Source organism: Doryrhamphus excisus, linkage group LG9, assembly GCF_037039965.1.
Source record: "Doryrhamphus excisus strain RoL-2023G ecotype Guam linkage group LG9, RoL_Dexc_Guam_v1.1, whole genome shotgun sequence".
Classification (NCBI taxonomy): Eukaryota; Metazoa; Chordata; class Actinopteri; order Syngnathiformes; family Syngnathidae; genus Doryrhamphus; species Doryrhamphus excisus.
Genome location: NC_136365.1, coordinates 4,795,389 through 4,818,848, shown reverse-complemented (window position 1 = coordinate 4,818,848; position 23,460 = coordinate 4,795,389). Strand labels below are relative to the sequence as shown.

General features: G+C 41.7%; 1 protein-coding gene across 8 annotated transcripts in view; it reads right to left on the bottom strand.

Moving 5' to 3' along the window:
• Nucleotides 1-365: 365 nt before the first annotated feature.
• Nucleotides 366-23,460, bottom strand: part of slit2 (slit homolog 2 (Drosophila)) — a 112,012-nt gene continuing 88,917 nt past the window's right edge. For 3 of the 8 annotated variants that reach the window (XM_078793249.1, XM_058067237.2, XM_058067244.2), the window contains 22 exons: nt 23,265-23,408; nt 22,243-22,386; nt 21,993-22,159; nt 20,243-20,375; nt 19,086-19,154; nt 18,761-18,832; nt 18,392-18,463; nt 18,197-18,268; nt 16,811-16,974; nt 15,786-15,818; nt 15,387-15,511; nt 15,198-15,295; nt 12,590-12,729; nt 12,381-12,404; nt 9,109-9,202; nt 8,829-8,966; nt 6,906-7,146; nt 6,697-6,827; nt 6,461-6,615; nt 4,885-5,239; nt 4,590-4,804; nt 366-1,916 (listed from right to left, as the gene is read on the bottom strand). In XM_078793249.1, the coding sequence (XP_078649375.1) occupies nt 1,660-1,916; nt 4,590-4,804; nt 4,885-5,239; nt 6,461-6,615; nt 6,697-6,827; nt 6,906-7,146; nt 8,829-8,966; nt 9,109-9,202; nt 12,381-12,404; nt 12,590-12,729; nt 15,198-15,295; nt 15,387-15,511; nt 15,786-15,818; nt 16,811-16,974; nt 18,197-18,268; nt 18,392-18,463; nt 18,761-18,832; nt 19,086-19,154; nt 20,243-20,375; nt 21,993-22,159; nt 22,243-22,386; nt 23,265-23,408 (3,043 nt within the window). In that variant the 3' untranslated portion in view covers nt 366-1,659. Of the gene's footprint in view, nt 1,917-4,369; nt 4,414-4,589; nt 4,805-4,884; nt 5,240-6,460; nt 6,616-6,696; nt 6,828-6,905; nt 7,147-8,828; nt 8,967-9,108; nt 9,203-12,380; nt 12,405-12,589; nt 12,730-15,197; nt 15,296-15,386; nt 15,512-15,785; nt 15,819-16,810; nt 16,975-18,196; nt 18,269-18,391; nt 18,464-18,760; nt 18,833-19,085; nt 19,155-20,242; nt 20,376-21,992; nt 22,160-22,242; nt 22,387-23,264; nt 23,409-23,460 lie in introns of all 8 variants that reach the window. The other 5 variants (XM_078793252.1, XM_058067272.2, XM_078793253.1 and 2 more) reach the window with 4 other exon arrangements.

The following is a 23,460-nucleotide window of genomic DNA, read 5'->3' as shown; positions in this document are numbered from 1 at the left end:
ACACCCAATAACATTTACACTGTCAAAGTTCAAACCTTGATTTGAATTTTAAACATTTTTATCAACCTACACAAGAAACTCCTCCTGTTGCAGTCCTCCTTCGAAACGAAGATTCATTTACACGCCAGCTAGCAAACAAGCTAGCTAGCGATGACAGAGGAGACACGGCAGGGCAGCCAATCACGACGCAGAAAACAATAGGTGACAGACAGAGGCGCGAAGGATGGAAGAGACACTCAATATCCCACAATGCAATTCTTCTTAAAGGGCCATACAATGTAATGATTGTTAAAAAAGCAGCACTAAAAAAAGAGAGGGAACACCTTCAAATCCAATTTGTCACAAAAAAGCAAAGGTAAAGAGTGTGAGGTAAATATTGGTTTTAATTAACAAACATCAGTCAAGGAACTGACATTAGTCTGTGGGTAGAGGTGGAATCGATAAAGCACAATGCACACGTGTAGAGGTGGGGAACATACTGTATTTATCTGTTACACAAGGCGCCCCTGTACAGTCGGAGCAGGAGATTCTATATAACATACAGATCAGGATCCAAGTCTACGGTACAAAAACTTAGCAGCAATATGTTAAAACACTGGAGACCAAGGGGCTAACAAAGTAGTTCGTTTAGAAAAAGTCACAGTATCCTTTAAGCAATAAATTTGTTAAAAAGGTAAAAACAGTTCTCGGCATCCTCTAGGGTCAATGCTACTCACAATATTTTGTCTTTTGTATACTCTAATATAAAGACCTTCTGGTAATGGCACAGTACAACCTCTCAGGAAACGTGACAAAAATATACACCATCCTCACGTCACATTTGCTGATTAAAATGTAACTAAGGTCTCTGGCAAGCACAAAAAACAAAACTCTTCAACCAAAATGAAGGACGCCATCATGTTAGTTCAGCTATCTCGACAGATTATGCCTTTTTAATACAAAAATACAGACAAATATAAATTAATATATATTAAAAGAATCAGCTTGATACATGGGGGAGGACCTACGTAATAAGTATAGGTATTTATGATACAATAAATACTCATGACTGGGGAGGATAGTGTATTGACCCTGGCAGGTAACATAACTCTTCTACAGGTGAGAGTGTTCAGTAGCTTTTCGAAATAGTGGGGTAGTCAGTCTCTTCGGCGCAGTGGGGTCATTGCCCACTGAACTCTCCGCTGTTGAGACCCGGCTCCTCTTAGTGGTGAATCTGTGCTACTACCATTTAAAGGGTACGCTTACGACACAACTCACAGAAAAGGATGCTCGGGATGGATGGCCATGGTCTGTGGCCTGTGGAACCTCCAGGGAAGAAACATCGGAGTCATCATGACCAAGAAAAAGATGCCAGGAAAAAGTCAACTCCTTTTTTTGTCTTTTTCTTCACTTGGTAATAAAAAATAAGTCTTGTACTTTACAATTCAACATCCCCACAAGGAAGCATCAATCATCAGTCCAGCACTGACAAGGAAAGAAACTCTGCAGTTTCTTTTTTCTGTTTTTTTCTTCTTTTTTAAAGGGTTTTTAAAAAAAAACTGTTGGAGGATTTTGTCAGGATCTCAAAAGGTGGGAGGGGAGCAGGTAAGGCGGGCGGGAACACAAAACACATCTTGCAAGGAGAAAGTCTTTTTTTTTGTTGTTTTCTTTTTCTTTTTTTTATGATGAACACTTTGTACAGCCACATTTGACAACCTTCTCCACTTCCTGGACAAAAGAAGAGCCATCGGTGCACTGGAAGGTGTATTTCCTGCGTTTGCTGCGGAGGGGGGTGCAACAGGTGGTTTGTCCCTCTGCTTCCCCCGAGCAGCTGCCCCTACACACTAGACGGGAGACCTTCTCCTGGGTTTGGCACGCCGCGTAGCCTTGCTGTCTCTGGTAGACATCTCGGACCCGTTCCCCTCTGCAGGCCACCTCTGCGGGAGTGAGTGGGGTTTGGGTGGACATTGGTCATTTGTTTTGTTATGCGGAACAATAATAGTAGAAAAAAAACAAGTATTTTATTATTTTGTACATTGACCCGCTAACAAAGGTATGAACAGTCCATAATATTTATGGTTATTTTAATGTTAAAATGTTAAAGGTTAAAAATACATTTGTGACATAAGTATTTGAGCACAGAGCAAAACATGGATTAGTACAGTGGTTCCAAAACTTTTCAGTCACGTATACCTTGATACATCTGATCGAATCCTTTACAAAGGCATATAATGTACAGAAATCAGTAAGTAAATTAAGTCCAGATGAGGCTTATTACTGAGCCAAATGGCCATACAAGCATATGAGATTATGCACTGAGCAAAAATGTACAGCGCACACAGAGCTAACATTATTAAACCTCACCTTACACCTGTACACATCTGTGCAGCATTGGAGAAAGTCATATACACAGAAGTCTCAATCTGCATCATACATGGTGTGTTCAAGGTCCGCCGAACAAATTGGCCGCTATGCCCAAGGAAAAGATCGGGGGCTTTCTAACGTCACTGCAAAACTACAGATGGGCCTGTTCAAGTGTCGTCTGGGGACATGGGGACACTGACTCCCCTGAGATCATAAACCATCTCCTCACTTGTAATTTTGGGCTGATCCCTCCCCTTTCTCACTATCAGTCTTTCTACTAGGTAAAATATTGAGTTCCGGAGTGAGGGCAATTGAGTGTTATCTTGTATTCCCAGGGCATTGAATTGATTGCAGCTGGACTGTTCAGGTTGTCTTCAAAGACGTTTCGCCTCTCATCTGAGCATCATCAATTCATCAACTCAAAGGCTTAGTAAGACAGCTCTTTGTCTGAGGGGTTGGTGCAGGATCCAGAGTTTTTATCCTTTATCCATGCCCAAACAAGGACAGTTAAGATTACAATGAATGGAGTAGGTCCTTTGCCAGCCAACAACAGTGGTTTGGGTGGAATTATCCTCATTTGATTCCTCTATTCTGACACAACCTGAACAGTTGCAATGGATTCAACGTGCTGAGAACACAATGACCTGCATGAATGAGAATATCCACAGGGATGTTCAATTCTGAATTATAGCGCAGCAGTGATACATGATGATGGTATTTCAGTGCAATTCATTATTGTGGATGTCTTTGCCCATGGTGGTGGAGAGGTTTCTTTGTCATATCTACATAGTGAGTTGAGCTAAGGAGTACTTTCCTAAAAGGAATGGACTTCTTTGTATGCTTCATGGGCACATAACCAGTCTGCGGGGATCAGAATGTTTGCTCCTTGATAGGAGGCCAAATTCTTACTTCCCTCAATCAAATACAAATTAATTCATAACCTAAATTTGCCATAAATGTTATCTTTTCTGAATTTATGTGAATTCTACCATAAATGTTCTAGACTGTTCATCACTTTGTAAGTGGCTAAGCTTACCCAATACCCAATGTCAAAATGAGATCTTAATGTGGACAACAGTTTGTAGGCGCTGTTACAAACAAGGAACCACGCACAATGAAAGACAAAGATCCATGAGGGTTAATAAAGAATGAAAGATGTGTACGCAATATTGACAAAAGTACTGAAACACACTAACAGCCATGGTTGTTTTGGCAATGGCACGCCTGCCGAGTGTGAGAGAAAGTGGGCCGGAGAAGCTCACTTCAGTTTGCATGCTGCAATAGGACAAGCTGAAGGTGACTGGCTTTTGCGATCACAGTTGAAGGGCATGTATGACTATATACCGATCACATGCTTTTTAGCAGAAATCGGACGATTTCCGTATTTTTATTATAAAAATACTAGTAATATTAATAACAATAGATTGACTGTTGATTGTGTGGAATTGATTATCAATGAATCTCCTTGAAGAACAATGGAGTTCACTACTTGGCTGCAACCAGCAGAGGAGCCGTCGATTCAGTCTGAACTGAAAATTGAAGTAATGTAAAGTAGAGCTACATCCAACCTATGGCAATATGACTCCTTCGGGCTGCTCCGAAAGACACTGGCATTTACACAGGAGTTCAGAGTACCGTACTCTACTAACCCTTTCATAATAATCAGCATTCATGTTCCCATCATGGTATCAGGAAATGACTTTGACAACTTTTTCATTTGCAGTGGCATCATTTGATGACGAATAATTTGCAGAATATAAGACGCCGCCTCTTTTTCAAGATCAAAATGTAGACAAAAAAGTAGCTTTGATGTGAATGAAATGAGATTTGCATGTATATACATTTCTCAGTCCTGAAGATATGATGAAACATATAGATTTTTTTATATTATATTCGCGTCAATAACCAAACTGAATGACATGCTCACTGTTAAAGTGTTAAAAATAAAGAATGACGAAAAGGTATTGGATGGTGGTTGCATCAGCTACATTCGAAAAGAATAGAAGGTCTGACCATGTCATCTCACCTGAGTGACCCCTCGTGTGGGATTAAGAGGAAGCTCGGGTGAGGCTGAGTTGGAGAAGCAAGGTATTGGAAGAGGTGTTAATGCAAACAACAACGTTAGAAAGATAAGCCAAGCAGACTAGGAGAATAACGTCTGAAGATTACATTCCGAATCTAGAGATTAGTTATTGGAAAGCCATTTTAGTCCCCGCACACAGATAAACCCTAATTACGTGTGTCACCTTTATCGCAAGCCTCTCCGGTGTATCCGCTGTTACACTCGCAGTACGCTTTGCCCAGGCCTGACACTCGACATTTGCCATGCTTGCAGTGAGACAAGCTGCAGGGATTGACTGCTTCCTGGTCCTGCTCGTCACAGAGGACGCCACTAAAGCCAGACTGGCAGCGGCAGGAGTATGAGTAGGAGTTGATCGCCAAGCAGGTACCATGAATACACCTGGACATGGAAATAAAACATAGTTAATTTATATTTAGGGAAATGCAGTATAAAAATCATCATCACACTAAACCACTCACTTGTTGCCATCACAGGGGTTATTGACTTGCTGGTCACAGACCGTTCCTGTCCAGCCAGGATGGCAGGTACAGGTAAAGCCCCGATGCCCCGTTGGGTGGCACTCCCCCTGGATGCAGGCGCCTCTCTGGCAGGGCTGGCAGCCGGGCTCCACCCCTTGGCCCAGCCACTGCCGAGTGGTGCTCTGTGCTGCCGCAGCTCCTGTAGCACCGGAACCCAACCCTGCTCCGAGGTCCTGGAGCTTCCCATTGATGTACAAATTACGCAGACAGCCGTGGAAGCTGGTTCCGTTTCGTCCGCTTGAACTGTGCTGCAAGGCGGACAGACCCCCGGATGCTGAGGTACGGTCTGGCATACCTGGAAAAATGATTCAAAAATACATCATAATACAAGTGTGGTTTCAGACTAGAATAATCAGACTTCAATACGCAGTATCACACAAAAGTCAAAAGGTATGAATGTGAGTGTGAATGGTTGTTTGTCTATATGTGCCCTGTGATTGGCTGGGTGTACCCCGCCTCTCACCCGAAGACAGCTGGGATAGGTTCCAGCTCCGCCGAAACCCTCATGAGGATAAGTGGTAGAAAATGAATGAATGATAATGACTCAACAGCCATTATAGTGAAAATAGCTGGCAACAGTGCGTACCGAGATAATTGTGCATTGTTTACAGTAAGGTGGTGGCACCGTCAAGGTCAAGGGCTGCACAAAAGCTGCTGGTACTGTTCAGACCTGTTCAGAACTATTCAGACCTGAACCCAACTTGTGGGCATCCTCAAGTGGGAGGAAGGAAGAAGAACGCAACGTGTCTAATGTGATGTCATGCTGTGTTGAGTCATTTTCAGTGGGCAGTCAATTTAAATATATAAGTGCTATACACACTGTGTACTGACTACTCCAAAGTATATACAAGTTTAGGTTTTCTGTAGTAGTGTCCCTTGAGAAAACGAGACAACTTTGTGTTGTTGGTGACAGAGCATATTATGAGTATGACCTTTTTCTTTTTCCATCACACTTTTTTGCTAATTTTTCCTTCCTGCTTTCTTCTCGTACATTTTTTCTTACAATATTATATCTGTATTCACATAATATTTTGAATTTGTTATCATAATACGATTACTTTTACACTAACCATCCATCCATGATATCGATCTACCATTATTCATTCATTCATTTTCTACTGCTTTTCCTCACGAGGATCGCGGGGGTGCTGGAGCCTATCCCAGCTGTCTTCGGGCGAGAGGCGGGGTACACCCTGGACTGGTCGCCAGCCAATCACAGGGCACATATAGACAAACAACCATTCACACTCACATTCATACCTATGGACAATTTGGAGTCGCAAATTAACCTAGCATGTTTTTGGAATGTGGGAGGAAACCGGAGTACCCGGAGAAAACCCACGCATGCACGGGGAGAACATGCAAACTCCACACAGAAATGGCCGAGGGTGGAATTGAACCCTGATCTCCTAGCTGTGAGGTCTGCGTGCTATCTACCATTACATATAATTGATATTATAGTAGTACTATTATGCTTGTTTTAAGATGACTGCTCACTGCGTCACATAGTTCTTACCTCCAAGGTAAAGTGGGGAGTCCAAGTTGAGTGTAGACTGTTTGCTGATGGAGTTGATGGATTTGGGTGCCCCGCCATCGATGGACAGTGACAAAGTCTGATCTGATGCTACCAACTCCACTGCATGGAAAGTACCATCGTTCACCGTCTCCACACTAAGGGACATACACAATGGTTTCATCGATCATGTCAAAGCTAGCTGTGCCAGTGAGACGACATTGTTTGTGTCTATGTACCTGTATATTGCAGAAGGAGGGTAGGACCCGGTATCATAGCTGACACGAAGGCGCCCCCTAAAAAGCTCCATAGCGATGTGATCATTATCGCCCTTATACAATAACACACCGCTGTCCTCGTCTGTAGCAATCTGAAAACACAGCAGCATGTCTATAAGACTCAACGAGAAGCCATTACTAGATGTTTACAACATAATCAAACCCCACACCTGCAGGCTTATGTTCGTCTGTGGGGAGATTAGAGTGGAGGGAAGCTGCAGGTAGGACTTGGGGTCAACAAAGTTGACGCTGACAAGCGTCTCGCAGCGCTCCCCCTCGTAACCTTGAAGACACTGGCATTGTGGGTCTGTTCCTATGACGACGCACTGCGCCCCATTCAGGCAGTCGTGGTTGTCGCAAGGGCTGGTGCGAGGAAGGACCATCGGGGGGGACACGTTGCAGAATAACCCACTGTGACACATACACACATCGGTCATAATACATTGGATACATTTAAGAAGCTGTACACGCTGAAGTGACACTAATCAGAGCTAAGAATGCTTAACACCCTTAAAGCTGCTTATAGTGTTAATCTCAAGTATATGCCTGCAGACAACATCCTACACACATTTCACCATTTCATTTGCATTTCATTGAATTTTGAGTTGCAGAGGAAGGGACAGTGATGATGTTGAGGTCTGGGCTCTGTTCTTCCTTGTCAAATGAATCCAAACACAGAGACAAAATGAGACAAAATGTCTTTCCCTTAACGGTTGACAAACAAAGTTGAACGCATAGCAGTGTACAACAAGTCTTCTTAAGATTAAGAATTAAGATTTGAAGCAAGTTAATGATCGAGACCATCCCCTCATTGATTATTTGAGTGATTAAGAGATGTTTTGTCCATGTTGTGTAGAGTGACAACATTTTCAAGATCAAGCTAAATGCTGATTGCTACTTCTATTTGTGAAGTTTTTGGAAAAAGAAAATTATTCATTCATCCCTGGACTGGTCGCCAGCCAATCACAGGGCACATATAGACAAACAACCATTCACACTCACATTCATACCTTCATACCACAATTTGGAGTCGCCAATTAACCGGAGAAAACCCACGCATGCACAGGGAGAACATGCAAACTCCACATAGAGATGCCCGAGGGTGGAATTGAACCCTGGTCTCCTAGCTGTGAGGTCTGCGCACTAACCACTCGCTCACCGTGCCGCCCAAAAAAAAAATTAAAAAAATGTAATTATGATGATGAAATATCAGTGAAACAACTAGTAGAATGCCATAAAAAGTATAATATTCTTAGCTGCTCGACAGTTGTTTGCTTTATTGATCGCCACTGTTAAAAAATTAACATCATAACATCTCCTATGTTGTTTGTGAACTTGCTAAGAACCTTTTCAGCAGTCTCTGTGTCTTTGCGTTACTGGTGTGTGTGAGTGACAGGCAGAAAAGCTCTGATGTACACAGAAAATAAGTAGTTGGACACCACTGGCTATTACTAATATAAGATGATCTGTCTTTTCCAGACTTTTTTCAAGAAGAAAAAATCATTTGCATACTAACCCTTAACGGTTGACAAACAAAGTTGAACGCATAGCAGTGTACAACAAGTCTTCTTAAGATTAAGAATTAAGATTTGACGCAAGCTAATGATTGAGACCATCCCCTCGTTGATTATTTGAGTGATTAAGAGGTGTGTCTTAACACTTTTGTCCGTGTTGTGTAGACTGACAACATTTTGAAGATCAAGCTAAATGCTGATTGCTACATCTATTTATGAACAAAAAAGTTTTTGGAAAAAGAAAATTTAAAAAATGTAATTAAATGAAATATCAGTGAAACAACTAGTAGAATGCAATAAAAAGTATAATATTCTTAGCTGCTCGACAGTTGTTTGTTTAAAAAATTAGCATCATAACATCTCCTATGTTGTTTGTGAACTTGCTAAGAACCTTTTCAGCGGTCTCTGTGCCTCTGCGTTACTGGTGTGTGTGAGTGACAGGCAGAAAAGCTCTGTTGTTGGACACCACTGGCTATTCCGAATATAAGACGATCTGTCTTGTTCAGACTTTTTTCAAGAAAAAATAAATCATTTGCATACTACATTCATGCTATGCTATGAAATGAGTGTATTTCTTACCTGTATCCCTCTGGACAGACACAGGTGTATCCATTGACAGCATCGATGCACTGACCGCCATTCTGACACTTGTTATCATCGCAGTCGTTATAATCCACCTCACAGTGCTCACCTACGTAGCCTGGTGTGCACTCACACCTATGATACACACAGACATTAGAGGCGCTATTTATTTTAGAATGACACATGTTGTACTCCAATCCAGTGGTAGAGGAACAAGACAGCACTGCTAACAATATCAATTATGGTACGTGTGTGTTTGCTTGACTGGCCCACTCACTTGTATCCCTGAGGGGTTAGAATGCACTTGGAGTCGTGCTGACAAGGGTTCAATTCAGGAGCGCAGAAATCCAGTTTCTCTTCACATAGCTCCCCTAGGAAGACACACAGACAACATACTTGCAGTTGGAACCACTCTGACAAGCCTGTAGATACAATGCCATGCATTTCTACTCTGTGTGTGTGTTTGATGGATGACTCTCTTTCGGGAAGAAAGACGAACACAGAGGTCTGATAAATGATCTCATCTGGGAATATGATGCTCCTGATGATATTCCCAGGCGTATCCAGATGCGCCTCAAACTTAAAGGGAATAAAACAGAGTCCCTGACAGCCACAATGGGGATAATTATAACCTCACTCGGGGATCCATCTGTGATGTGTGGTTAGGTGTGATATTCCTGCCTGTTTAGACCATTAAGTGAGTGTTTATGTGAAGCATTATGGTAGTAGTTTGGATAGATATTGCGCAAGTAAACGACAAAACATGAACAGACTGTTGTAGAAGGGATCATTTAAGCTTGACAGTGTGACAATTTTGATGCTGTTGGCCAGGGATAGTCAACTAAATTATTCTGGTGGACACATCTTTCGAAAACCACTATGAAAAATGCTGGTCAAAGATCCTCTATATCATTCATTTTCTACCGCTTTTCCTTACGAGGGTCGTGGGGGTGCTGGAGCCTATCCCAGCTGTCTTCGGGCGTGAGGCGGGGTACACCCTGGACTGGTCGCCAGCCAATCACAGGGCACATATAGACAAACAACCATTCACACTCACATTCATACCTATGGACAATTTGGAGTCACCAATTAACCTAGCATGTTTTTGGAATGTGGGAGGAAACCCGGAGAAAACCCACGCATGCAAACTCCACACAGAGATGCCCGAGGGTGGAATTGAACCCTAGTCTCCTAGCTGTGAGGTCTGCGCGCTAACCTCCGCCTCTCCTCTATATCAGTCATTTTCAATTGGTGGGTCTGAAAATGGGTGGGTCGGAGGTCTCTGCTGGGCAGAAAAAAAGGGATTTTATTCTGCAGCAAGGTGTCATCTATTAATACCCCTTAAGATGGCAAGGACACTTTGTAACGCTACTATTTGAACGCTTCCGTCAAAGAGGACCACGTTTGTTAGTCGTCTACAGCCATTAAGATGTTGAATGTGTCAAGCCTGTCTCTTGTTGAGCCTTAGAAAGTGTAAGTAAGCTCACGTGTATTGTGGGAATTTCAATGTCAATTAGTTAGTGAATTTGTTTGAATGCATTTCATTTTAGTTGAACGTCACAGTGACATGATTTGGTATATTAAGTAAGTTATAACTGATATGTATTTCTGCATGTTCAGGTTGACACTGCTTCAAAGTAATGGCTCTGAAGTGGACCTCACCTGTCTTTATTGAGAACTTGGTCGTAAGTAGACACCAAACTTTAGCAGACTTATTTTTGCACTAACTCAATTTCAGACTGCACTGCATTTTCATTAAATATAAGATATTTGAGAAACTTTTTTGCAATTTGAGTCAGCTTGTCATGAAGGGGTGACGGTGTGTCTTGCAACCAAACCAGTTTTTCTATATGATTTTTTTTTTAATTTGTTAAATTCTACTCCAAAAGCACAACGCAAAGATGCAAGAATGCTCTGATAAATAGCCCCCAAGTTTGAACTGAAATTGCAGGCTGGTCTGATGTCTTCCAAGGGTCGGAGATTCTCAAAATTTGGTGATTGGTGAAGTGTTTTTTTTTTTCAACAAATAAAAAAGGACATGTAAAAGCAGTCAGATTTACCTAATTCAGGCTTAACCTTAAATATGAAAATGTGGAACTGAGGGACAATAAAAATAACCACAAAATAAAATACATTGCAGTCCGTTAATTATTATAACCATTGCACTTGGGGATAAAAAGCTATTGAGACAGTAATAATACATATGAATTCAACAGCAAGCATAAACAAAGTGAAACATTGAAGGCATAAATTCTGAAAACAGTGCAGAAGCATAATGTGCCTTAATGCAGTGGTTCTCAAACTCTGGTACAAGTACCACTGGTGATACGTGAGCTCCTTCGAGTGGTACTACGGAACACCAGAAAGAACAAAAATAAAATGATATTACAGACATATACAGTAGGGATGCTTCGATAGATTGGCCACTGATCAATATCTGTTTTGGATTATAGTGTATGTTTTTGTCTAAATTAAGGTGATTTTATGGTTCCTTTTCACACATCATACAGCCTGTAGCAGGGGTGCATTACCCCCCCGCAAATTATTCATTCATTCATTCACTTTCTACCGTTTATCCTCAAACTCCACACAGAGATGCCCGAGGGTGGAATTGAACTCGGGTCTCCTAGCTGTGTGGCCTGCGCGCTAACCACTCGTTCACCGTGCAGCCCCCAAATGAATCAATTGGTTAGCGCGCAGACCTCACAGCTAGGAGACCAGGGTTCAATTCCACCCTCGGCCATCTCTGTGTGGAGTTTGCATGTTCTCCGGGTACTCCTCCCACATTAATTGGTGACTCCAAATTGTCCATAGGTATGAATGTGAGTGTGAATGGTTGTTTGTCTATATGTGCCCTGTGATTGGCTCTTGCCCGAAGACAGCTGGGATAGGCTCCAGCACCCCTGCGACCCTTGTGAGGAAAAGCGGTAGAATGAATGAATGAATGTATAATTAAGGCTGCATGATGGTCGTTAGTGTGCAGGCCACACAGCTAGGAGACCCGAGTTCAATTCCACCCTCGGCCACCTCTGTGTGGAGTTTGCATGTTCTCCCCGTGTATGCGTGGGTTTTCTCCGGGTACTCCGGTTTCCTCCCACATTCCAAAAACATGCTAGGTTAATTGGTGACTCCAAATTGGTATGAATGTGAGTGTGAATGGTTGTTTGTCTATATGTGCCCTGTGGTTGGCTGGCGACCAGTCCAGGGTGTACCCCACCTCTTGCCCAAAGTCAGCTGGGATAGAATGAATGATCCGTATCGGAATCGGCAGCATAAGACCCTGATCAGAGCACCCCTAATATATACAGTTCATGGAAAATAAATAACTGTACAAATACAAACATATTCACCAAACATTCACTGCCATTGAATTTGCTGGTTAGCGCAGTTAGCAAAACCAGTGGTACTTGCAAATCAGAATATTTCCGAGTTGGTAGTTGAAATGTTTGAGACCCACTGCCTTAATGTATATCCATTTAGCACAGTTAAACCGGCGGGAGAGGATGGAAGGAAGCATGGAGAGAGGGACAGCGAGAAGAAGCAACTAACCTCTCTCCACTTCATTGGTGGCGGCTGCCAACCACAGAAATGACGACGTATGGCGGAAAGCGGTGCGAGATGAGGAAAAAGACAGAAAGTACAGCGACACAGAGAGAGAACACCGCCACAGAGGTTAGCAGTCAGACGTGATTAGCACAGCGCTAAAGCAAGCAAACAGGGCAAGTGTTAGAATACGCCGCTGGTATGACGCGGGTTACCTGTGTATTCTGGTGAGCACATGCATGTGTAGTTGTTGATTCCATCCACACAAGTAGAGTTGTTCTCACAGTCATTGTCCTCACAGTCGTCAATGTTGAACTCGCAGGCATCGCCCTCAAAGCCCTCGGGACACACACACCTGATAAACCACACACAAGCAAGAATGAGTACGTGGAGAAGACAAACCTTGGTGTTAATACCTTTTGTATTTGTACTAAGAATCGACCGATACATCGGCCGGCCGATATATCGGGCCGATATTTGTGTTTTTTCCTTGTATCGGTATCGGCCGATACGTGCGTGGGTTCGTCGATGTATTTTTCCACTGCATGATTTACAGTCAGGCATCCGCAGGGGCAGCTTTGTGTTGTGAGGACCCTACAACACATGTAGTCGCGGTACCCCGACCCCACTGTTGAATCACATCAAGAGCGCGTCACGCTGCGGAGGAGCAGTCATCACATCAATGCTCGATAATTATAGGTTATCACATGGTTTGTCTGGTATCAGGCCAGGTATCATGCCCCCAAGTGTCAGTATCAGCTCATACTGGCACGCGGGGGGCATGATACTAATGTAATAAACTGAACATTTTCTGGATTAAATAGTACGTGATAATAAGCTCATGATTAAATAGTATGTGATAATAAGATCATCACATGGTTTGTCTGATATCAGGCCCAGTATCATGCCCCCGTGTGCCAGTATCAGCCCGAGACCGAAGGGGGCATGATACCTGGCCTGATACCAGACAAACCATGTGATAACCTATAATTATCATGGTCATTTTTTCATGTAAATTGAGGGATCAAAAGCAGTATTGGCCACAAATATCGGCCATCGGCTAAGGGCCCCAAAAAAAACATATCGGTCGATCCCTAATTTGTACCCCCCATATTTTATTTGTGTGCACAAACAACCATGCACCTTACCTATCACAAACAAATCAAGAAAGGCCCTTTCAGTCAGTGTCTCAAAGGACTTGATTCTTGCCTCCATGATGAACACTTAGCATACAATCACTCGCACACAGAACGCACGCGTCAGCATCAACAGCATATTCCCGGAAGAGAGTCATTACTCTGCCTCAGCTCTGTAAGTACTATTACAACACCGGATGCTAGTATATTATGGGCCTCATAAAAAGCTCTCATGCAGAATGGATGCATTAATTTCTCATTTTGTTGTCAACACTGTGAATATTCCAGCATCACGCCATACAGGGAAAAGTAACCAGATGTAAAGAGAAGAGATGAAAGAAGGGAGAGGAAATGTGATCTCCATACAGTTTAATTGTCCGCGTAGGTGGTTCATTCCCTCTTGGAGACCTCCACCTCCGGCTAATATTAAACAGACCAATGAAGAAAAGCTGGCCCTCGCAGCAGGGTTGCCTACATTTCAACTGTGCATGCAAACATTCAATTTGCACACACAGTAATAATAACTAGACACCATGCACTTCTGCACTTCCACTTGAAGATGCACCACAGGTGCTCACGCAACTGGGTTCAGGTGTGGAGACATACAGTGTTTGACCACTCCGTCACCTCAGCACGACTGTGAAACTGCCATGTGGCCCATTTCCCCAAGGGAGGGGACCATACTCAATGTTTCCTTCAATGAATGCCAGCCCCTTTTATGCAGTCGGCAATGCTTGAAACAGCTACCTTGGTACTCACTTGTAATGCCAGACCGAGAACACAGCTAAAATAATCCAATCCTACTATCCATTCATTTCGATAGTATTGTCCCTTGAGAATATACCTATATGGGAATAAAAAACGTTTACTAAATTGTGAGGGGTGTACGTATCGCCAGGATTTTTTCATTGTCAGAGCATACAAAACCTGTTATTACCTTCTAAATACAGTTTTAACATTATTTGAGCCCTCTAGACAAGAACTAACAGCCCTATAGTCACCTTTCCATTCGTATTACCCCATATAGTAGACATAATAAGAGTAAATAACATAAATAAGACTCGTGCTTGTGTGTGTTGCTGTAAATGTGTTCCTTAGGGGAGCTGAGTGGCGGGAGCACAGGAAGTGACGTCTGGAGAAATGGGCAGAGTTACTGCAGAAAAAGCAGCCAGTGTTTTTATTTATATTATTTATTTATTTATTTTATTATTTATAGGGATTTTTAGTAGGGATTACGTTTGTGAGATAATTCAGACCTGCAATAAAAGCTTATTGTTCTGGCGATCAAGTCTGACATTTGTGTCTCACTGAACATAACAACAACATTAACACCTCACGACCAATGTAGAATACGACATATCATCTACAGTGACTTTGAATGGGACTTTTTAATACGTCAGATTTGTATTTTAGTTCATTAAGACATTTCTAGGCTTGAAAATGCTTGATTTACCAAAATTGTTTTACTAACAACATATTGTATTCAACTACAAAACAGCATGATGTATTCATTTATCTATTTTTGAAAGAGTGAAGCTACATAACTTGAACCGGGAAAAAGGTGAGGGACAACTGTATGTTTCATACATGTTTCATATTTTCTATTGAGAACAATTTCCTAAATTGTGAGGGCTGTACTCTCTTTTCTGAGATAACACTTTTTTTTCAAGTTTACAAATCATCTTACCAAAAACTACTTCCTTCGCCTTCTTTTAGATGACAGGTTCCTCCATTCTGACAGGGGTTACTGATGCAAGCATGGATGGGGTTCTCACAGTTCAGACCCTATAAGAGAGAGAAAATGAAAAATACAGACTACTCAAATACTCAAACAAATAATCAAATCTCCATTAATGTCAAGATGAGGTATGCATACCTTAAATCCGTAGGGGCAGGTGCAGCGGTAGTAGTGCACGGGGTCATTGAAGCAGGTACCGTCATTCTTGCAAGGGTTGGACAGGCAGGGATCGCATTTAGCCTGGATGCTGATGTCCACTGGGCCTGTTTGATGTAAACACATCACACGGACCAAACATCGTAGACAGAATCTCAGACAAGAATGATGACTTAGACTTCAACACACACTCAAGACAGCTGACTTGCACTGAACCGACTTTTTGCTTGGAGCAACAATACACAATAAGGGTCCAAACGAGGGAAGTGAAAGAGGAAAAACTGGGTCCGGGTTGATAAAACAAGGGAAAACTGGGTTGGGATAATGTTAAGGCACCGAGGGAGGAGCAACTGAGGAGGAATATGTGATGGGCTACTTTACCTGGCACCAGAAAACCACAAGGCCCCGGGACTTCTACAGTGCGTCAGTTAGATTAGGTTAAAAATAGGATTCAGTCATGTGATCATTGTCAAGTGCGATTCAGAAAAAGGTTAAGATTTTACATTCAGGAGTAGTTCACAATACCAAAACCATGCTCACAGGCATTATTACAAGTGTTTATAACAATTTCTTGGAATATACAAAATACACAACCTCACTTGTATGACGGTTAAGAAAAAGAATATTCTGAAAATGCAAAAATACACATTGTACAAGAGTGTGTACATCTAAGGTTCCATTAGTCTGCATAATTACACCAAAACTGCCACCAAAGTCGTAGAAAAAAAAATCTAAAAGTTACATACACAATGTCACTTGTTCTAAAACGGAGTGTTTTACCGTGATTAAGTTCTTTTTCCACTTGGAAGTCAGTGAAGAATGCTAAAAAGTGAGATAAGGCAGGCGCATTTTGCGATGCAGGGCGAACCTTCCTATTTTGCATTTGTCACAAGTTTAGATTGATTTATGGCTAGCTGAGTTTTACACTCAACAAATTTAAATATGACTTAAATTGAATAGTAAATAATTGACAATGGCTTTAGGATTGTTGCAGTTCCACTTTACTTCTAATTCCATTATTTTCCTGTAGACAGTAATACCCTGATTGCGGTTAATTGGTTAAAAGTGTGATTCGTTCTTTATAAATTGAATATTTTCATAGTTAGAACACTAACTTAGTGTCCTTAGAGATGAAATAACATCCTTATAGTCACCTTTACACTCATATGACCCAATATAGTAAATATTCATCCATCCATCATCTATGTAGTCATTTTTATGCTTGAAAACACTTACATTTAGGCACATTTACATTACCTTTGCTTAAATATACATACATATTCTTTGCTAATAATTGGCCTATTCAACCACATACTTATATAGACCACTGTATTTGACTCCACTGTATCTCCTTCCATGTACTGAAGCTGTGATGTTAAATGGGACATACACGCACGTGCACATACCTGTGCAGGTGAACTTCTTGGACGGTGTGGTGAGCAGGAGTTTGTCCATCATGTCACCGGGCCCAGCACAGCGGGCGATGCCGGGTTCCTTGTAGCCGCTCTTTACCCAGTCAGACAACCACTGCATGTGGCAGTCACAGTAGAGAGGATTGGCGCCCAGAGCCCTGCCACAGAGACACAATATAAATGCCTTGTTTTAACAATAAAATACATTTTATAGCACTGTGTGGTGAACGGGACTGCAGCTCAGGAATTTCAAAAATATTTGGACTACAAGTTAGGACAGAAGAAGGATTGTAAATCAAAGAAGAATGAGAAGTGGCTATTGCTTTTTCCTACAATGAGAAAAGGCTCTATTTCATGGGTGTGTGCCGTTATCATGCTTTATTGGAATGAGGTGAAAAGACAGGGACGGACATAACGTACACTCTACAGCCTTAAAAAACGCATTTATTAAAAACAGAAAAATGAATAAACTTTGCTTTAGTTTCGATTTTCTACAATAAAAGCTCTGATAAAACATTCCAATGTTCTCAAATATCTTACTTTTTATTTTTCTACACAAAATAAGATGAAAAATAAATAAACAAATCAAGAATAAAGAAAATCAATCAATCAGTAATAAATAAATATAATAATAATAATAAAACGGCAAATAATAAAAACTTAAGAAACCACATATAGTTGGTGGGTAGACAAATTATTTTTTTCAGAATAAAATGAACAAAGCATTATTAGAGCCCTGTAGACATGACAAAACACGACTATAGTCACATTTATACTCTTTTTATTTACAACATATTGCGCAACTGCAGGGTCTTGAGACACATGCTAACTCGCAAACTAGAGAGCTAGCGACCTAAACGGTAGCCTTCAAGTTATTTCCTTTAAACTTAAAAAGCCAAAAACTTACCACTTCCACACGGATAGGGAGGATAACTATTAACAGTTATTTAACCTTTAACATGAACATTAATCAAACGTAATCATTTTTTCTGGGTACATAATACCATACAGTATCTATATCAAACTTACGCGGGCCGCACTAACATTAAACTTTCATATCAAGGCGGGGGCCTCAAACTAGTGTCCTGCGGGCCACATTTGGCCCACGGGCCGCGTGTTTGAGACCCCTGATCTAAATCTTTTTGGACCCATTTTTCAAGTCATCGGTGTGTGTGAGTGACAGGAAGAAAAGCAATTTTTCTGACTGTTTTCTCAGGCGGTGGGTTTTTCTAATACAATATGTAGTTTAATTGCTAGTATGATGCAAACCACAATAATAAACATATTCTTTAATCTTTGCGGTCTTAGTAAATGCTCATTTTTAATATAGCTATTGCATTGATCACTAGAGCTCTACAGATGTGTGTATGTGTCGCTTACAAGTGGGAAAGTGATGACAGGTCTTTAAAAGCTCCTTCAGGTATCACCGATATATCATTGCCGTGAAGAGACCTGGAGTAAAAAAACAAAAGACGTAAAAATGATAAACATTGCTTATGTGCTTTAGCTTTAACTGCACTTAATTAATTGCATTTTATTTCTTTTTGTTTTAAGCACAACTAATGCTCTACTTACAGCAAGCGGAGAGACTTGAGTCCATCGAACGCCCTCACTGGTATGCACCGCAGGCGGTTGTAGCTCAGAATGCTTTAGACACAAATTAAACATGTTGGCAAGGAGACGCTGAAGAAAGACTAACTTTTTTCCCTCCCAAAATATCTCTAAATGCAAGAATTATAAGTGCATTCCTGTTTGAAACTTGCATACACATACAGTATAATTAAATATCCAACACACACAAGCCTTTTGTTGCCATAGTGACCTGTGTGCATGAATTTCCGTGGTTTTTAATTCATTTTAGAAGGCAAAACACAGGATTTGGCAGAACAAAAATCTCACATTCACGCACACAAAGCAAAGGGTCTGATGTAAAGCCACACTCACAAGGTAAGCAGCTCGGACATGTTACTGAGGCTGTGGTTGGACAACGTGCTGATCTGGTTGTTACTCAAATCACTGGAAAGAAAATAATAACAGGTACATAAGCATGTGCACACACAGGCCGCTCTGTCAACACATGCATTACCAAATGCACGTATAGGCAGACTTTAGGCGGAGTACTGTATAGTGCTTTCACGCCACTCACATTCTCTGACAAAATACCATTGGGTTAGTTTTGGCAGACAGCAAGGAGCATAGGGCTCGGTCCCACTCCATGATATACATGTATTTTATTTTTATTACAAATGCAGGCAGCAGTTCCACTTACATGAGTGTCAAGTGTTTGTAATCGGAGAGCTCCACAGGAACCTGAGTGAAGTGGTTCCCATCCAGATACCTGACGAAGCGAGGAAAACAAAATAAGGAGAAAAAGGCAAGAAGAAAAAGAAAGAAAAGGAAGAAAAAAAAAAAGTATTTAATCATGCGGGAAATTCCTCATCTCCAGCAGCGTGTGCAGTCATTTCAGCACGAGCCATAATAAACGCTAGAGTTTAATATTCCCACAGGCATCCGATTAGAGTTTAATAACGCTCCCTCCAGCATGCACTCACAGTCACATGAAACCATGACAATATGACATCAACGCAATATATTCATCAAGTCTCCCATCACAGGAGACACAGAGAAATGACAAATATTTCATTTTCAAAAGTTTCATATTTACACTGACTAATACTTCTGACAATGTGCTGAGCTGGAATAATATACACATTGTTTTATTGTACACCCAGCATATTAATGTAGCATTTTTAACCTAACTAATAGCTCATGAATTATTAACAAGACATCACATGACTGACGCTGGATGTATTATACAGTAAAGTCAAAGCTCAGTTTTTAAACAACACAAAACTTTACCTCAGTTCTCAAACATTCATTCATTTTCTACCGCTTTTTCCTCACGAGGGTCGCGGAGGTGCTGGAGCCTATCCCAGCTGTCTTTGGGCGAGAGGCGGGGTACACCCTGGACTGGTCCGCCAGCCAATCACAGGGCACATATAGACAAACAACCATTCACACTCACATTCATACCTATGGACAATTTGGAGTCGCCAATTAACCTAGCATGTTTTTGGAATGTGGGAGGAAACCGGAGTACCCGGAGAAAACCCACGGGGAGAACATGCAAACTCCACACAGAGATGGCCTTGGGTGGAATTGAACCCTGGTCTCCTAGCTGTGAGGTCTGCGCGCTAACCACTCGACCGCCGTGCCGCCCAGTTCTCAAACACTGTTACCGTAAAATATTGCACCGAACAAAGTGTCAGAGAACGAGGAGAACATACAAACTCCACATAGAGATGCACGAGGGTGGAATCAAACTTGGGTCTCCTAGCTGCACGCTGACCACTTAACCCCCGTGCAGCCCTCTTTTGGAAACAATGACGAAAACCACTCTATTGCATATTCACTTCAATCACTCACAGCTCAGTGGTTTCTTTAGGCAGGCCTTTGGGCAAAGTGCTGAGGCCCTTGTTGCTGCAGCGCACCACCGTGTCCAGGCAAGAACACTCTGCTGGACACCTCAGCACTGGAGAGCAGCTGTTGTCATCATTTCCTAATGAGGTTGGATGAAATATAGAGAGATAGGATGATTTATTCATTACCAACAAATGCCCATGCCTCCTGCTCCAACTATGGTATTGTTATTATTTATGTGGAATGTGTACAGTAACAATCTATACAGTTGCATGATATTTGTTCAAGATAACTACTTTAATTGTATATTGACAGGCTTCCGACTTTCCTGTCTCTCCTTTCTCTTCTGGCAGCCTGATTTCTTCTTTGCGGGGGACCTGATGCAAAGCTTAGAGCAGTGATTCTCAACTGGTGGGTCACAATGAGTAATGAACCGATGTCTGTGAATGCGCCTCGTGTCTGTGCTAATCGCTGGTGATGTCACCCTGATGTGCTCGCTATGTTAATGTGCGACTTGGTCAAGCTTGAGTGGGAGGAGGACATCGAGTGTGGGCTTAGCGTGCCGTCTCTGCAACACGCTCAAATATGAGCTACACTGCTGGAGAGGAGCGAGCAATAAAGAGAGAAACCACGTGTCGTTGCTGCAGATCACATTGTGTTGCATGGGGGAATTCCACCCACAATGAAGACTACCAGGTTGAGTATGACGGTACTCGGGAGGCGTTTCATTCCAAATTCCATCTATTGATCCAAGGCAGTGGGGTGGTCGACAGAAGAAATTGCTATTCTATTATTATTAAACTTACCTACTGAGTATTGAATCAGAGCGATTGGGCTCGCTTGAAGATGTTTCACCTTTGATCCGGGTCCATGCGCAAATGATCTGATTCAATTCCCCAGATACCAGATACCATGTAGTGAAAACCTTTACACACACTTTAGGCTGGCACACAGCGTTACTTCGCAACTCATATTTAAACTAAAGGGAACGTTTGCAAATGCCTCAGAAATATATGTTAATCTGTGTTATGTATTACCTGGGGTGTAGATTACATGCTATGAACATGAAGAGGGCGGGATATAATGCTTCCAAAATGTCCAAAAGTTAGCATCCTAACCACGTAATCGTTGCAAACATCCATCTTCTATGCTGCTTATCCTCACTAGGGTTGCCAGCCAATCACAGGGCACATATAGACAAACAACCATTCACACTCACATTCATACCTATGGACAATTTGGGGTTTCCAATTAACCTAAAATGTTTTGGGAATGTGGGAGGAAACCGGAGTACCCGGAGAAAACCCACACATGCAAGAACACGCACACTCCTCACAGAGATGCCCAAGCATGGAATCGAACCTGGGTCTCCTAGCTGTGTGGCCTGCATTCAAACCACTTTCTCACTGTGCAGCCTTAAATTACATTTGTTATATAAATTAGCGTTAAAAAATGTCCGCAATTTGGGTCGGCGCTTGGCATCGAAAGGTGATGGTGGGTCCTGCATCCAAACCAGTTGAGAACCACTGGCTTAAAGAACTATGTATGGATGAGTTACTTATCAATAGGCTACAATAACAACGCTTAAAGCAACCTTCACGGTTCACGAGTCCTGCAAGGTGGAATGAACCATTTGGCATTTTTTGCAAGGTGATTGTAGATGTAGTCTTCTTCTGGGTTTTTAATTCTTAGTGAATATGAAAGAAAAGTAGCAAAGAAAAATGCAGATCGAGGATCAAATATGGCCCCTTCCTACCTTCTTCACAAGCAAAGTCTTGGACAGCCACATCCTGGATTGGGATCTCTTTCAAGAAATAAGGACTCTGGCAGCGAGGGTTACCCGTGACGATGCGTTTCCTTCTCAGCCAATCGCCGAGCCAAGCCAGGTGACAGTTGCAGTTGAAGGGATTGGCCAGAAGGTTGCTGTAGAGGAGAGAGGAGTCCAGAGGTCATGTTTTTTTTTTGCCTGTATTTTTTTTTTCGTTTGGTTGCGTGCTTGTACTCACAGTGTGGAAAGCGAGTGCAAGGTGTCGAAGGCGCCGGGGTTCATGGAGGTGATCTGGTTGTCGTAGAGTGATAGCAGACGCACTGAGCTCAAACCCACAAAGCTGCTGTTGCTCACACAGCTGATGCGGTTACTCCGCAGCATACTACCCGCAGACACAAATCAAACATCACAATCATTCAAATATATTTAATCACATATACAAAAGTACAATGAGAGCTGGTCAACATCTTGATCAGTGGAGCATTGACCCTCCATGGAGTGTCTTGCCCAAGGACACAACAGCAGGGACTGGGATAGAGGAAGCAGATTCAAACCGCCAATCCTCCACTATACCTCCCAGTGCATCATTTCAATATTTGTCTGTAATATTTGAATATGAAATAGTCTATTTAACTTACAGGAAGTAGAATGGTTGCTCCCCTTATAGAAAAAAAATATATTGCAGTATATTGGCAAATATAATGCAATGTATTAGGAAATATATTTCCATATATGGGATCTTATGTTTATATTTTTCAATATATTGCAATATATGCATAGATCATATATGTGTATATATTGATACATATAAAAAATATCTTGCGATCAAGACCAAAAAAGGACTACATTTTTACATATATAAAATTGCATATAATTTGGGATATATAAACTCATATATTATATATTTGAATGTAATATATTTCAATATATTGAAAGCGGCAATCATTTGTATATTCTACAGTATATTGCCATATATTACATGAATATATAATATATAATGTATTTGAAAATATAATGGAAAAATAATATATTATAATGTAATACAATATATTTAAAGTAATATATTGATAAATATATTTTCTTTTCGTAAGGGTCCAAATGTGTTTAATGACTCATGGGTTAAGTTCTAATTAAATCATGTCTTTATGGAACTTGCATGATTAAGAGTTTTGTACCAATCCTTGTACCCTATCCATGAAGTGCATGTTGCATATGCATGTATGTGTGTGTATGTGTGTGTGTGTGTGTGTGTGTACCCACAGAGTGCGCAGGCCACCGAGTCCCTTCAGCATGCGGTGATGTATGTTTTCCAGTCTGTTGGAGGTCAAAATCAGCTCATTGACCCCTGAAGCTCCTTCAAACGTCCCCTCCTCTATGTCAGTGATGCGGTTGTTACTCAGGTTACTGGTGCAGAGAGGAGAAAGCATGGGGGGGGGGGGGGGTGATTTCAGTCGAC